Source organism: Antrostomus carolinensis, unplaced genomic scaffold (assembly GCF_000700745.2).
Source record: "Antrostomus carolinensis isolate BGI_N321 unplaced genomic scaffold, ASM70074v2 scaffold28071, whole genome shotgun sequence".
Taxonomy (NCBI): domain Eukaryota; kingdom Metazoa; phylum Chordata; class Aves; order Caprimulgiformes; family Caprimulgidae; genus Antrostomus; species Antrostomus carolinensis.
The window spans coordinates 4,497-19,388 of record NW_010295285.1 but is presented as its reverse complement, the minus strand read 5'-3'; the positions used below and the strand labels follow the sequence as shown (position 1 = coordinate 19,388).

Below are 14,892 nucleotides of genomic sequence, written 5' to 3'. Positions count from 1 at the left end.
AATCAAGATTAAACAAAACAGTAGACACTATATATATAAAGCATATTAATTCACTTACTACTTACCATAAATTTATCTGCATTACCAGTATCTGACCTGTCTCCATTAAATGGCAACAGTACCACCTACCGTACTCATAACAAGTCAACAATAAAACTACAAAGAAGACTCCTCAAATCTGTTTTACATCAATATCACTAACAGGATAAAACCCTCATAGAGCAGTGTGCAATTCTACAGTATCATCTTTCTGAAACATTATTTATGTTTCATTTTAAAAAAAAAGCCTGTAATGACACAGATCTAAAAGTACAACATTGAAATAGAATCATTAGTACTTTCCATAGAATTCAAACAGTAAAAAACCACCTGCTTAAGCAACATTTGTTGTTTACCATACTAACAATATTACTTCATTTGAAGCTGTATGTGGCTACATTGTTTGCATCATTTGTATCATTCTCGCTGTTCTCTCACCAAGTGGCATAATTGCTCTACGGCAAATACTGTAAAAGATATGGAATCTACATGTGGACATCTTTTTAAAACCCATTAGTGCTTTTGTTAAAATGGATGTTACAGGACCACAACTTAAAAAACAAAATTATTTTGCATCTTAGCTACTGTTGCTTACTTTAATTTGCCGTCATATTTAGCTATAGGTCACTCACCTGGAAGACACAATTGTAGTTTTTCCACAACGGTTGTTATATTCCGTTGCTGGACTCTACATCGGATTATTTCCTCTGTTTGGGATATCACCTTAGAGATTAAAAAAAAAAAAAAATCACAATCAAAATATGCAAATAAATTTAATTTGCTACAAATATTCATAATGCCCACATAGGAAGCACCGTTTTCTCACCTCTTTCCCAGCATCCTGAAGCCTTCGGTTGGTATCAGTAACTTGGACCTTAAAAATAATTTCACCTTTGTTAGACAAATATGCATATATTGCCCTGATGTGACTGCTCACCCTTGTAATCAGATCATGCTTCATGAGAAACTTAGAACAAAGAAATGCAAATTCAAATTAACTCTACAGCTTGAACTTGAACTTTTGATCGCAAAGGGCTTTTGTTAACTTCAATTACTTATGACAGTTCTTTCTAACAGATTCTGTGGCAAACTTCTCAAATTTACTTGGGATTTTTGAACTCTCCTTGTTTCTGCAGGTCTGTCAAACAATTCAAATCATTGACCCAATTGACCACTGGTCCCTTTTTGATAACCTCAATGAGCTCTATGGGCCATTCATTGTCTCTAAGAAATGGTGATTGCATTTTATGGTAATTAAACATTCATACTTTGCTGAATGCAAACACTGGGTGGTTGATTAACATCAAACGTGGAAATCTCCAAACCACAGCAACATTTTAATGCTGCAGGTGCAGGCAAAGCTCGACCTCAGATTTTCCCACATAGTAAGTGACTCATTAGGTCATCATAATAAGGAAGCACATTCTAGTTTATTAAAAATCTCATTAATTTCTGAACAAAGATGCTCAATGACCTCATTGACGCTGTATTTGGTCTCTTGTTATCTGAATATCCTTTATATAATGCTCTTCTAATCATAACCTCTGATGAACTGTGCTCATTCTGTCTGGTGTGCATATTTTGCTCTCAAAAGTGTAAAGAGAGCTAAAAGGGATGGATCTCATAATTCACTATTCTGCGTTCTGATTTGGAAGTAAATCTTAGTTCTCATTTCTAACAAAAACTAACTCCACCTACTCTCCCCTACTCATTATAGAGTAAAGAAAATTTATTCTTCATGCATAATTTCAGTATTTTTATTTTTCTAATGTAGATTTTAATTTACATTAGCCATACAAACACATGATTAGAAAAAGACCTATGTAAGAAATATAGTTTTTACCATTTATTGCTCTTTACCTTCTGAGAATGCCTTTAAAAAGGGCAAAATAATTTTGGTAACATTTTCTGAAAACTTACATTTTAAAAGTTAATCAGAATTAGAGCTAATAAAATATTTGCATTTGTAAATGTAAATTACTGGATCAGGCAACACAGTTATAATCACAAATCCTAAATAATCTACTTTTAAAAAAATGGTTGCAAACAGATCATATGTGATAATCACTAAATTCTTATTCTTCAGTAAAAGAGTCAGGTTCCTTCTTTTAAATTCAAAGACAATGATATATGAAACTCTGAAAAACTACTTCCTTACCTTTAATTTTTCTGCATCAGCCCTAACTTTAAGAAGTTCTGTAATAGCATCCACAAAGCCCTGATGGTGAAAATTGCACATCTTTTCTATCTCCCTGTCATGGTTACGTATGCAGGCATCTAGTTTTTCCATAAACTTCTGATGTGCATTTGGTTGGTCATCATATACAGATCTGTTAAATACAAATAAGAAAACCAAAGTTTACTTTTCCCCCCAGTTAAAAATAGTACACAAAGTTCTTTATTGAAATCTCTCTTAAAAAGAAAATAAAAGCACACAAACTTGATGTTGTGGTGGCATCATTTGTGATCCACTCCACCAAAACCAGCATTAAAAGAGACGGCACAGAACTGACAACTGAACCCAGCCCTTATGGCATTAATCCAGGTGCTTAACCAGTTACATCATGGCTGACCTGAGGCTCACTGGTCTGTTATTTATGCCCTAATGCTCAAATACGAGTACAAAGGAATCAGTTCCTCTGACCACCTCAAATAGCATGGATCACTTTTCAACCAAATTCCACTCTTTGCTAAATATAAATAAGTGCAAATGTACAAATTTGCTTTTCTGGTATTCCTAACATCAGAGTTATCCAACTAAATTAGGGTTGGACGATTCCAGCCAGAACAACCGGAGCACTGTGCCGCAGCAACCAGACCCTGGCAGAAGGCAACCCCCACTGCTCCCTTCCTCCTCCTGCCCACGCTCAACGTCTCCTAAAGCAAAACCATGACACGCATATGTCTAAGGCTGCTACCTCAATGGTATCTAACCTTCAGGAATGGTTAAAATCAGGTCTTCTGGCTTATTTTACTAATTGTTCAAACAGTAGGCTTATAAACCTCAAGCAGGAAACATGACTCCAGGAGAAATTACTGGCGTAGCTTGTTGAGCTGTGTCAGAAATAGCCTGGAAAAATGATCAAGCGTGAGAGAGAGCAAAGGAGACAGGGGCAATTGAAAGTTTCAGACTTAGCACAGGAAGCAAGAAAAGAGGTATTACAGAGAACTGTGCTGGAAATCAAAGGTATGAAGTCTCACAAAAAAAGGTAAGGCAAAGGCAGTTCCAAAATTTGATAAACAACTTTGTATAGCAACAATAGCAAAGACATATAATTTTTGAAGCAGCTATTCATATAGACTGAGAGCAGCAATGTAAGGATGGTATAGTCACACACATACAAACATATTTGTACTGAAAACTACAAGCATTTAAAAAAATCAAGAGATGGAAAAATCTTTAATTCCTTTTTTTAGCCTCTAATTTCCTTTCACAATTGCAAAGTTTTCTCTAGAAATCCCTAAGAAGCTGCTTTAAAAAAAAAAAAAAATCTTAAGATGGGAGAAAAATAAAAAAAGCCAAAGTTCCAATGGTCTCAATGTTGCTTACAGAAGTACAGTCTTAAGTTCAAGACCCAGGCAACAGTGAGTCAAAGCCTCTAAAACTCTTCAGTAGAGAGAAAGTACTTCCCTCCCAGTCATCTTGGAAAAGTATGACTTCCCATATTCTTCAATATCCTCTTTTCTAACCAGAAAGCTGGGCTCTGACAAGATCCGGGGTAATCACCTGTCTAACAAACCTATAGCTGAGTGTCTGACAAGAACATGACCTTTCAAGGAAGAAAAGGGTATAGAAAAGATTGAAGACTCTTGTAACTGGATTCTTCATCCTTTTTGAGTTCCTTTTGACCTTAGACAATATACTTGGAGAAGCAACTGAAGTTTCTAACAAACCTATAGCTGAGTGTCTGACAAGAACATGACCTTTCAAGGAAGAAAAGGGTATAGAAAAGATTGAAGACTCTTGTAACTGGATTCTTCATCCTTTTTGAGTTCCTTTTGACCTTAGACAATATACTTGGAGAAGCAACTGAAGTTAAGAGAAATTAGAAAGGTAATAAGCTGTCCTACATGCCAAAGGAAGAAAGCCAACTCCCAATAGCCTACTTGCTGTAGGTATTTTCTCAAGGAAAAATCTATTCAATAAATTATTTCTAGAATATTCCCCTTTTGCTTATGACTGATAGGAAAATAAGGCCACAGTACTGAAAGGCAGGCTCTTTCCTCCAAAGTGCACCAGGGGAAAATCCAAGGTTGTTGACCCATTAAGTGATTCACAAAGGCAAAAATACCTCTCACCCTTTCCACCACCACAGTTTGAAATGATGGTTGGAAGGAGTCAGTCTTTCCTTCTGAGGTTCCTGTCAGACTACCTGAAAGAAACCTCTCAAGGCTGCCCAGGATGACTGAAGTTTAAAGGGCTGGGGTGGAAGATCATGAGCGACCCAAACCTGCCAGAACCTGGTGCTGGCTAGAGGGAGAAGCAGCAACCTGGCCTGGGACAAAATAAAGGTGCAAGACACATAGTCAGCATTGAGTGACCTCTCATTAGGCAATCTAATGTTCTGCATTTGAAGACATGGGAGGACACATGTAGACTGTATCACTGTTACTTGTAAAGAAATGGGGAAGGGATGAGAAAAAGGTTCAACAACTGATGTTCAGGGCTCCAAAATACACAGTACAGGCTGGTTACATCAGCGCTGCTCTGTCTCTATACGAAAAGGGTCAGAGACGCTTTGTTGGACCCTACAAGGTGGGCATAGAGGAACATCTACCTGTGTCCAGAGTATCATTCCTGGAGAAGAAATAAAAAGATTAGAAGGGTCAGAGGCATCAGATAGTGCCTTCACAGCTTCCTCTGGATGGGCTGGACTCATCATCTATACTGCACTGGATGCTAATGCAAAAACCAGAAAAAAAGTTCAATTTATTACTGTTTCCTTGAGCCTTTCATTTAAGGGTGGAAGGAGCCTCCAAGTTTAGGTCTCCTTCCAATGTTCTCAAAGGGAAGTGAGAAAGGAGTATCATTATCACAAAGACAGGAGACTTCTGTCTGTTGCTGTGTACTCATAAGTGTAAGTCGTGTAATATAACTAAGTGAAAACAGGAGTAAAACATAGTAGGCCAAATATACCTAAAATGAGATACCAGACTGAAAAAGATGGTGCAAGAGGAAGTCCATACTTGAGTTTGTATTCAAAGAAAGTTTGGTGGTAGCAATGCACCGTCTTTTCAGATTTAGTTATTGCCAGATGATTTTGGGGTATGCAGTAGCTGCAGTTTAGCATAGCTGTCTTGATACCTTTTTATGAATTTCAGATCTGCCACCACTGGCAGACATACATGCTATTAAAATACTGAGAGAGGGAAATAATTTGCAATCAGATTTCTCTTTAAAATGCTATCAAACAATTCCAGACAACACCAACAGAAAGTCTGGATTCACATACAATGTAGCACAGGCAACAGCATTCATGTCGTAAAAATCAGTTTGGGTTTTTTTTCAGTATTAAAGCTACTTATATTTCAGTTTTAAGATAATGAATGAAGTACTGATTGATAATTATCAGGGGTATTATCACAATATTTAATTCAAAATCATGTACAGAATACATGTTTAAAATCTGGGCGGTGAGGGGGGAATCAATATTGTGTACGTCCTGACACACTGCCCTCACCACAAGACTACTCTACCTTATTAACTTAAGAGTTACTATTTTATGTTCTACATTATACTGTTTTCTGGAGGGATACCAATAAAATGGTGATCTGCGTTCTAAACCCGTATTTTGACAGAGCTTCTCAAGTTTCACTAGCAGTATAAATTCCATATTAATTACATATGTAGACAGCTCCATCTTGTGGGAACAGTAACAAATCAACTCTCTTCAGCACACTAGTGAAAAAATTCCTGAGAAAACTGCTTACCTTTAAAGAAATAAATCATCATAGTATTTAAAATAAATTCACACTTTGTATCATAACTCTCTGATCTAGTTGAAAAGTAAGAAGACCGATTAAACATTTACTAACTTTCTAAAGATGGTGTACTCTCAGGGCACTATACACACACTATTTTCAGTGGCTTCAGAAGGAAGCCTGACTTAAAGCACTGAGTACACGCAGAGTACAGTATGTTATATTTCTGATAGTGAAGCTTATTTTGCATACATACATTTCAAAAATTACCTACACTTACCTAAATAAAGTAATTGCCACCTTGGAATAATTATCTGAAGGCATACATTTCAACAGATGATGGCACCACAAGCAATCCTGATGGCAATTCTGCACTTTTCAGAGTTAAACTATCATGAAGACAAATCATCATATTGCAATATCCTGGAGAGAGACACAGAGTCCTGAAAGCTTCCTATAGCTAATTCTTTTAAATTACAAGACAAAATAATCAGAATTTACAACACACACCCAGTTCTCTTGGAAAGAGAGTGAGGAAGTGGCAATCCTTCTAGATGCATTTCTTCAGGAGACAACTATTACATGCAATTATGTCTACCCTAAAAACCTCTCTCTCACTTCAAGTTGCTTCACATACATCAGTGGGAAGTATTATAAAAAAGGGCAAATGTGCACAGACAATCAAAAGAAATTTTACATGTGTAATACAAAGTTCTTTAAATTTTTGTTTAGATTTATACACTTCTGAATGAAGAACCCCAAGGACCCTCTTCAGCTTTATGGGCCGCTGAGGGTGACAGTGGTCTGAAATATCACACAAACTTGAACTGAGCAAAACTGAAAGACATTATCAGATTGTATTTCAATTGCCTTCAACCGGTGATCTATACAGCCATAGGAACCTATAGACTGCTAGTGGTTGATTTACACCATGAAACTCTGAAGAGCAAGCTTTTTCTCAGTTTGAGTCTTCAAACTGGGAAAAAAAAAAAGGGAGAAAAGCACTGATGTTGGAGACAGAAGTTTATACTTGCTTTTGGCACAAAAGAAAAAAAAAAGATACACAACACACCATCTTATTTTTCAATCTGGAATGAGAGAATATTAACTCATTAACTTGAGTGACTAGTTAGACATCAGTACAGAGAATCAGTGTCAGGGCACGTGTTATTTTCATTCCTAATTGATGGGGCAAGCAGGGCACCCATGAAGAGCACAAGCAGAGCTGAAGGATTTTGCTGGCGATGTGTAGCAGGTTATTTGCCTGTAGTTTCCAGAACTCTCCCAGACAGAGAGACTTTTTTTTCTGACTCATCCCAACAACTGGACAATATGAGCCATAATAATGCCAGTCTAGGTAAATACAAAATAGTGCGGAAAGTACTCAAAAGAGGAAAAGAATGAACTACAAATAGTCAGAGACAGCTTAACCTAAAGGAGAAAGATACCTCAGTCACTCAGTATTATTGCAATAGGGATATTTTTACCTTGATCTTTTCTTACCAGCTGGGATGAAGGGAAAAACACAAGCGTAAACAGATTTGAATTCAGGTCTCAATGAAAAATTAAGGAGCAATTTCAGATATGAAGTAATTTTCCAGCTGAAGAAAATCAAACAAGGTTACCTCATACCATAAAAAAACCTCCCTAAAATTTTTATTTCTGAAACTGAAACAAAAAACCCCATGTATTTAATGTCTTACTGACAATTTTTTTGTGTTTACATGCAAAAATCTACTGAAGCACCAGAGGGCACCATTATATGCACAAAAACAGCAGCCATTGAGTAAGCAAAAGGCTAATCTCTAGAGAGCTAATTCAGCCAAAAATCATAAAACCTAACTGCCATGAATTCCACCTGACCTTTTACAAAATAATAATGATTTTTAAAAATCAATTATGATCAAATCATCTGATATATTATATAATGACAACTCCATATATATGCATTATCACTTTTAAGCCACTATCACGGATCTCTTCACAAATAGTTATAAAATATATTTCTGCTATCAGTTCATATCATTATTTTCTGTTCATGCAACCAAGAAACATGTCATTAAATGCCTGAGTACAAATGGGATTAAAAGAGGATCAGCATTTCACTAAGGAGGATGGAAATAAAAAGTTACAGGCCAAACAAAATCATAAGCCCCCAAAATAATTTAATACATAGACCAGACTACTGGAAAGGTAGGCAAAGGAAGTGCATATAGACCAGTAAGTGTAAAATGAGATGAGCCTAAAAATATTTTTCGAGACTTCAGCGAATACCCCAAATTTGCTTTTTCCTTCTTCATCCCCAGTCTTCACATCTACATCTTCTTCTCAATAGAAAATGAGAATAATCAGAATGCTGAACACAACTTCCACTGTAATCTACTTAGTGGGAGTTTAGCATGGAAAAGTGAATTGCAAGAGTAATCAGAATGAGAAATAAAGTAATTTTGTCCCTTACACCTATAGCAATAGTTGTAACTTTTCAGTGGTAAGCAGAACTGTTCAGACACTCAGGCTTCAGGCAAAAATGAACTTGAAGAATTTACTTTATTAAAAATAAAAGCTCCATAGCTTCATGATAAAATAATGATTCAAAAGATAATATTAATTCCTGGCTGGTGATAAATAACTCTGTCAATTAAAAATCATTACTAAAACAATCTATTAGATAAAGAAGTAAATAATATTCAACAAATCCCTTTTGGGTTTTAAAAAAATCTATTACTTCTTGAAGGTTTTGGGGGTTGTTTTTTTCTATATGTGGTTTTGTTTAAATGGGCAATGATCCGATTTTTAATTGCAAGCCATATTCAGAAGAAACATCTCTGACCTTCTGGAGCATTACTGTAAATTTTTAGAGTGAACCATATTCTTCCTTGTAATAATTTATAACAATAGATTCTAACAGCAGCAAAGACTCTTAAAACAGACGGTATATTTTACAAAATAGCATAAAAAAAAAAAGTCAGAAAATTGAGAAAAAAATACTAGTCTTTTTAAGGGACAAAGTAGCTCCTCACTAATGACTTACCACCTTCCACAAGTTTCACACAGTCCCAACCCATCCTGTTCTGTCCCACTTCTAGGACAAATTGTAGGTTCCCCACCCCTGCCTACACTGCCACAAAGTCTTTCATTTCCTGATTACATAAGACATATGAAGCAATTAAAAACTGTATACACACATTCCTTTCAGGGTACTGATGACCACTTAGTAAGTGCCAACCAGTTAGTTACATCTCCATGAATGCTGTGACGATGATGGGAATTACACCTATCTGCACAATAGTTGTACAAGTCTGATATGGAACGTAAGCCTGACCATGCAACTTCTGAACTGCGAGGAATGCAAGAGAAAAACATTCATTTGTAGAGCTTCAGATTTAGCACTGTGGGAAATAATAAATACTTAACTGATCATTTTAATCAGCTAAATCAAGTCACAAAAAAAGAAACTCAGACATACGCTTTTATTCCACTTTTCAAGTAATACTTAAAACAAAACACATACAGATAAGCCAGCTCACAAAAGAAGAAACTGTGCTTGTGGAAAATCACATTTTTAGAATCCATATCTTGCTACCAAAGCCAATTTTGTACTAAGGCTAGAGATGGTCTCAACTAGTTCCCATACACACATTGCAAGAAGCAGCACAGTAGATGTTTGCCCCTGTCCTTCCATTTCTCATTTGATTAAATATTTAAAAAACATATGAAATTAAGTTATAAAATAAAATAATATTTACATAATATTTAAAAATAAAATTTGCATGATGAGTTCAATGGGATCCATGCAAGCACAAAACACTGACCATGCAAATTAAGATTCTGGCCTGTCATTTTGACTATAACCATGGCATTCCTACTTATGATACTGTATCACACACTCCATTTCAGCTGCAATTTCACAGGAAACACTGCAGAAACTTCCTTTGTCCTACAATATACAAAGATATTTTCTGTTTACAGAAACTGCAAACTTTGTGGGGATTTTTCCATGGAGTAATTTCATATAGGTTGCTGCATACACCCTAAAAAGCTTTATAAAATAATGTCCAGGTGTTTCCTGTAATTCAACTGGAGTTAATGGTCATAAGCACATTCCTTAAAACCTAAGCAGCCTTTCTATGCCAGGTGCTACCCAGGGTCCAGTTCTGCCATCCTTATTCATAATTACCTCTCACCACTCTTATATTTAAAAGATCACACTACATGCCAGAACAACACAGAACTCAAGCTATGGCCTAATCAAAGAAAAGATTTTCTTAATCTTAGCTTAGCTGTTATGCTTTACTTGCCTGGTTTTCCTGGATGTGCAATTTCTGTACATTGTTCTCACTAATAGTATCCTGTTTCTATGAGCAGGAAAGGGCTGAGTACAGTTTGTTAGTTAACATTACTTCCTATAAGTAGGGTCCATATTCTGTAGTAGCAGCACTACAGCAGTCATTGTTCATGCTGGATAAGCAATGGATCACGCTGATGGCTGTTAATGGACATCCTCTGCAGCGAAACATGAACTGATAATCAGTAAACCCAGATTTGCAATAGACTTCCTCCTTCCTGTTTTTACACCGCTGACTAAGGAGATGCCTCTTCCTGCTAAGCCTTTGTGCGACTTACTGATGTATGAAGCAAGAAACTGAAAAACAAGTGCTGCAACACCATTTTTTTTGGTGTTGTAACAGTAGATAAAAAAGACAGCAAAGAAAGTACCAGCTTCACTCACTTTGGTACTAGCTATCACCACATAACAAAATGCCAGTTTGGCTATCTGCTTCATATACCGAGACACATACAGTGGACATATTTGGAACCTACACATTATTTCATACAAAATAAAACAAGAAACTAAAGTCCATATAGCAATATTGCTATCTTTATTTATTATTTCTACAGACTGTAATATAAAATGTTCCATTTCAGGAGCAGTGGATTCATTTATACATAAAAACGTGAGCTTCTAAGTTCTTTTTAAAGATTTGATCATATTTCTATTACACGTGTAAATAATCAGCCATCTATTACAAACTATAGCTAATCTGTCTTCTTTATCTGGGTGACTTCAGACATAATCTTCAAGATACATGCCAATTGTTTCTGCAGAGCCTTCACAAGACATATGAAAATAGAATAGAACATTTAATGTCCCAAATGTCTAAGTTATTTATTTCAATGTAAATATATTATTTGAGAAATCAAGCAGTTCCAGATTAAATAAAATGTCCAATAACTTAAAAGTTTCAAAGATGATTAAGAATGCATTTATTCAATACAGATAAAACCAGATAATAATTATTTGATGTGTCTCATTCCTCTGCAAACATATAACCAAAGCGTATATTTTCCAGCAATTTTATATTATTAATTTTTGTTAACCTTATGAATTCATATAGTCCATGCATAGAAAATCACTGTGTATTTTTCTCATATAAATCAACAGCTTATACTATGTATCTTCTGCACACTGACATCTCCCAGGATCACTGAAGAAACCAAAAGAGGACTTTAAAAAAATTCTGTATTTAATTCAAAAGCCCAACTAAAACTAACCCACAGTATTTCTCAGTTGGGAAGCAACAAACAGTGTTGAAGCAACTGACTTCTACTAATCTTACCTTACTCCAGTCTCTACCTGCTCGATAAAGACTAAGTGGCAGAAAAAAATCTGTTCATAGCTTCAGCAAAGGTGACACTCCAGTATGCCAGAGAAATTCCAGCTTTTGAGCGGAGATGGTACATATTTGCTACCTGATTGCAATTCCCTAAGTTTATAAAACAAAACAAACATACAGTATAAAACAGTAATAGCTATGTTACTTCTATGTTGAAATCTACTTAAAAACAAAACTCAGAAGAAAACGTTGCCTCGCCGAAATCAGTGGTGTAGAGATCCTTCAAAGTTACCCTAAAAGTTATCCTAAATATAAGGAAGTTTGCAAACTGTGAAAGTCCCAGTAACAGCTACTACCAACAGAAATGTCTAAACTTCTGTAATAAAAAGGGTATTAATATTGAAGTATGCAATACTTGAAAGTTTAAACACTTCTTTTTAAGTTGAAATGTCTCAGGAGTATCCCGCCTAGATACATGTACTATAGCACATGAATTATTAATTTCTGAATTATTAATGTTCTGATTCACTGTAGAACTGCAAGAGTTACACCCAGTGAAGCTTTGCAAGCAAATTACTTTATCTGAGACATAGTGAAAACCACACTCACAGTATTAGAACTGAACATCTTTCTGATACTACATAAAAAGTCCCAACCCTCTCTGCAGGTCCCTAGGGCAGAACTGTTCAAAGACATCTTTTAGGTCCTCTCTGTCAAACCCCAAGTCTTTCCATCAGGGCTGATGCACTCTAAAACCTGCTTCTTTCCTTCTTAATGCTTCCATCAGTGATTAAGAAGTTCCCTACTAGTTTGGTATTACTGGCAAAGGCTGAGGTACAGGAAGGGCTTCAGCCAGGCTCCAGGAGAGATTGTTAACTCCTCCCTGCATAGGACACAGTTTGTCAGGCATACAAATAGTTCCTTAGTAGATGGGGATAAAATGAGATGAGGAAAACATGCGTTGTTGAGCACACTTCAAGCTGAACATCAAATTGAACGTTATGTCATTGTTTTACCAAGGTCTGTGGTGACAGGGATTAGGTCTGGGCATTTCAGCCATTGTCAGATAACAGCCAGAAAGACTGGCAACAACTACATTTTATAACTAGCCATAGCAAGCCCTTCAGTAAGATAAAATCTAATGGGATTACTTGATGCTGATGCAAAGCTAGGTTGATGTTTTTGAATGAGTGAGTACTTAATAGTTTACTACAACCCACAGAAATAGTTTCCTATTTGCGAACCCATTCCTGGCATTACCTTGGAAGCATTATTTAAGAAATATCAATCCTCATAGACTTTTATGAGCACAATTTAGTAGTATAATTCATAAAATGCAACATGACAAAACTTGCTTAACTGCAGTTACTCTAAGTTCAGCCTTGTATGTACAAATGCTCTAGCACTTACAGGTCAAAACCAGGCTTATATTTAATTGAATTACACTAACACTCCTCAGGTAGATCTGTATTGATGAAACAGCCGTCTCAGAGCAATGGTTCAGCAACGCAGACAGAAAGCCAGAGTACAGTGTATGCTGTTGGCTTCCCCAAAAAATCTGCAAGAAAATAAGTACCCATGTGACTGGCATTTGTGAGGGATGTAAAATTATGTATGCATACGGTAGGTCCAAAATCTGGGTCAACAGACACTAAATAAAATTAGCTGGAGGAATAAGCTGATGAAGAAACGACATCAGTAACAACTGGTTTTCCTTAAATTAACTGATGTAACAGTGAATAAGGTGTTCATATTATGGGAAGGCTAAATTTAGATGAGACACAATGATACCAACTGCAGGAACCACCTATTAAGTACACTGTTCTGGATCTCTCAGCAGATGATCCCTCTTTTTAAAAGCTTTAATGTATTTTGAAACGTGTTTCCTAAACACGGGAACAATTTCAAGCTCTTTGGTAATGCTTGTGAAATTGGAGAGAGCTATTTCAGAAGTACTCCTCATACAGGTTACTAGTTAGGTGAAAGCCTCACTTGGCAGTTGCCCATTTGGAAAACACTGCAAGAACTGAGTCAGAAACTGATGCATGAATACTTAAAAAGATCAAGATAACCTGATTTGCAGACACATATGTCATGACAAACTTAATCAGCATTGAACCTAAAGATTTTTTGCACAACAGAAAAACACAGCGCAGATATGGTTACCCACAGTTCCAGGCTTTATAAAAAGTAGAGAAGAACTATGTTGGAACTTGCAGCAATGGAAGTGAATCCTCACCTTCTTCTAAAATATTTTTTGCCACCAATGGCAAATCTGCCTAAAGTATCAGTCTAGCCTACAGAAAAATCAGAACTGCAGTTCTGAGTATATAAATGCCAAATTAATGTCTACAGCACACAATCTTCTTATGCTGTTTTGACTCTATGTAATGGACTAGCAATAGCAATAAATAAAATATTGCTCCTTCATAGCAATGTGCATGGTGATAGACCCGCTAGCATAAGACAGTTGCTTTATCTGACTGTTGCCTTTCAACTTCAACACTCAGAATATAATCAAATTCTGCACCAACTGACAAAACCTGCAACCAACACTACAAGCCAGCTACCAGTTTTTCAGGATACACTGTTCTCAGTGAGCAGGTTCTCCTTACTCTATTGCAAAACAGGAGTTAGCTATTATAATAAAGATAAATTGATATATAAATACACACCAAAGCACACTCTGCGACCTGATCCAAAAAAGACCACAGCTAACACACAAGGAATTTCTAGTTCCTTTGGGCTACTTTGTAACTTATGTTTGAAAGGGAATCAGGAATGAAACACATTAACTTGAAAACTGAGCAGGACTTGAAGACAGACCATTAATGAAGATACAGACTACGAATTTTCAAGACACAAAAATAGCTTATAATATTGTAAAATATCTTCATACTATTTAAAATTGAAATATATGATCAAACCATTTCAATTCTGACTCAAAGCACTGGTTGATGATCTCAGAGTCCTTTTACATTTGTTCTATATTTAAAACAAGATTAAACTGTAGACAAAAATGGCAATTGCTGGCTCATAATCCAAAACAAAAATAATGAAAACACAGAAAAATGCCTTTAGACAATCATACCTGACAAGTAAGACCACAGGGCAAAAATGAGGACAACCACATTTTGTCATTGGATAATCACATGACAAATCCCAACAGCCCATTGGCAAGCGCTCAGAAAAAATATTTCCAAGCCTGCAACTGTGTTAATGCTGCACTATCTTCCCACATCTAGAGGAGGCAGTCACTGCCTATGCTACTGCTTACTAACTATCCCACTAAAGATACAGAATCATATAAATAAAT

At 36.1% G+C, this 14,892-nt stretch overlaps 1 protein-coding gene across 1 annotated transcript in view; it reads right to left on the bottom strand.

Moving 5' to 3' along the window:
- The window catches only part of EXOC6 (exocyst complex component 6), a gene marked incomplete at its 3' end in the record, with an annotated part of 32,983 nt that extends 30,619 nt beyond the window's left edge, over positions 1 to 2,364 (bottom strand). Inside the window, exons 1-3 of the mRNA XM_010177944.2 lie at positions 2,198 to 2,364; positions 866 to 913; positions 672 to 762 (exon numbers count right to left, since the gene is read on the bottom strand). Of these exons, the coding sequence (XP_010176246.1) occupies positions 672 to 762; positions 866 to 913; positions 2,198 to 2,329 (271 nt within the window). The remainder of the gene's footprint in view (positions 1 to 671; positions 763 to 865; positions 914 to 2,197) is intronic.
- Between the last annotated feature and the right edge of the window lie 12,528 nt (positions 2,365 to 14,892).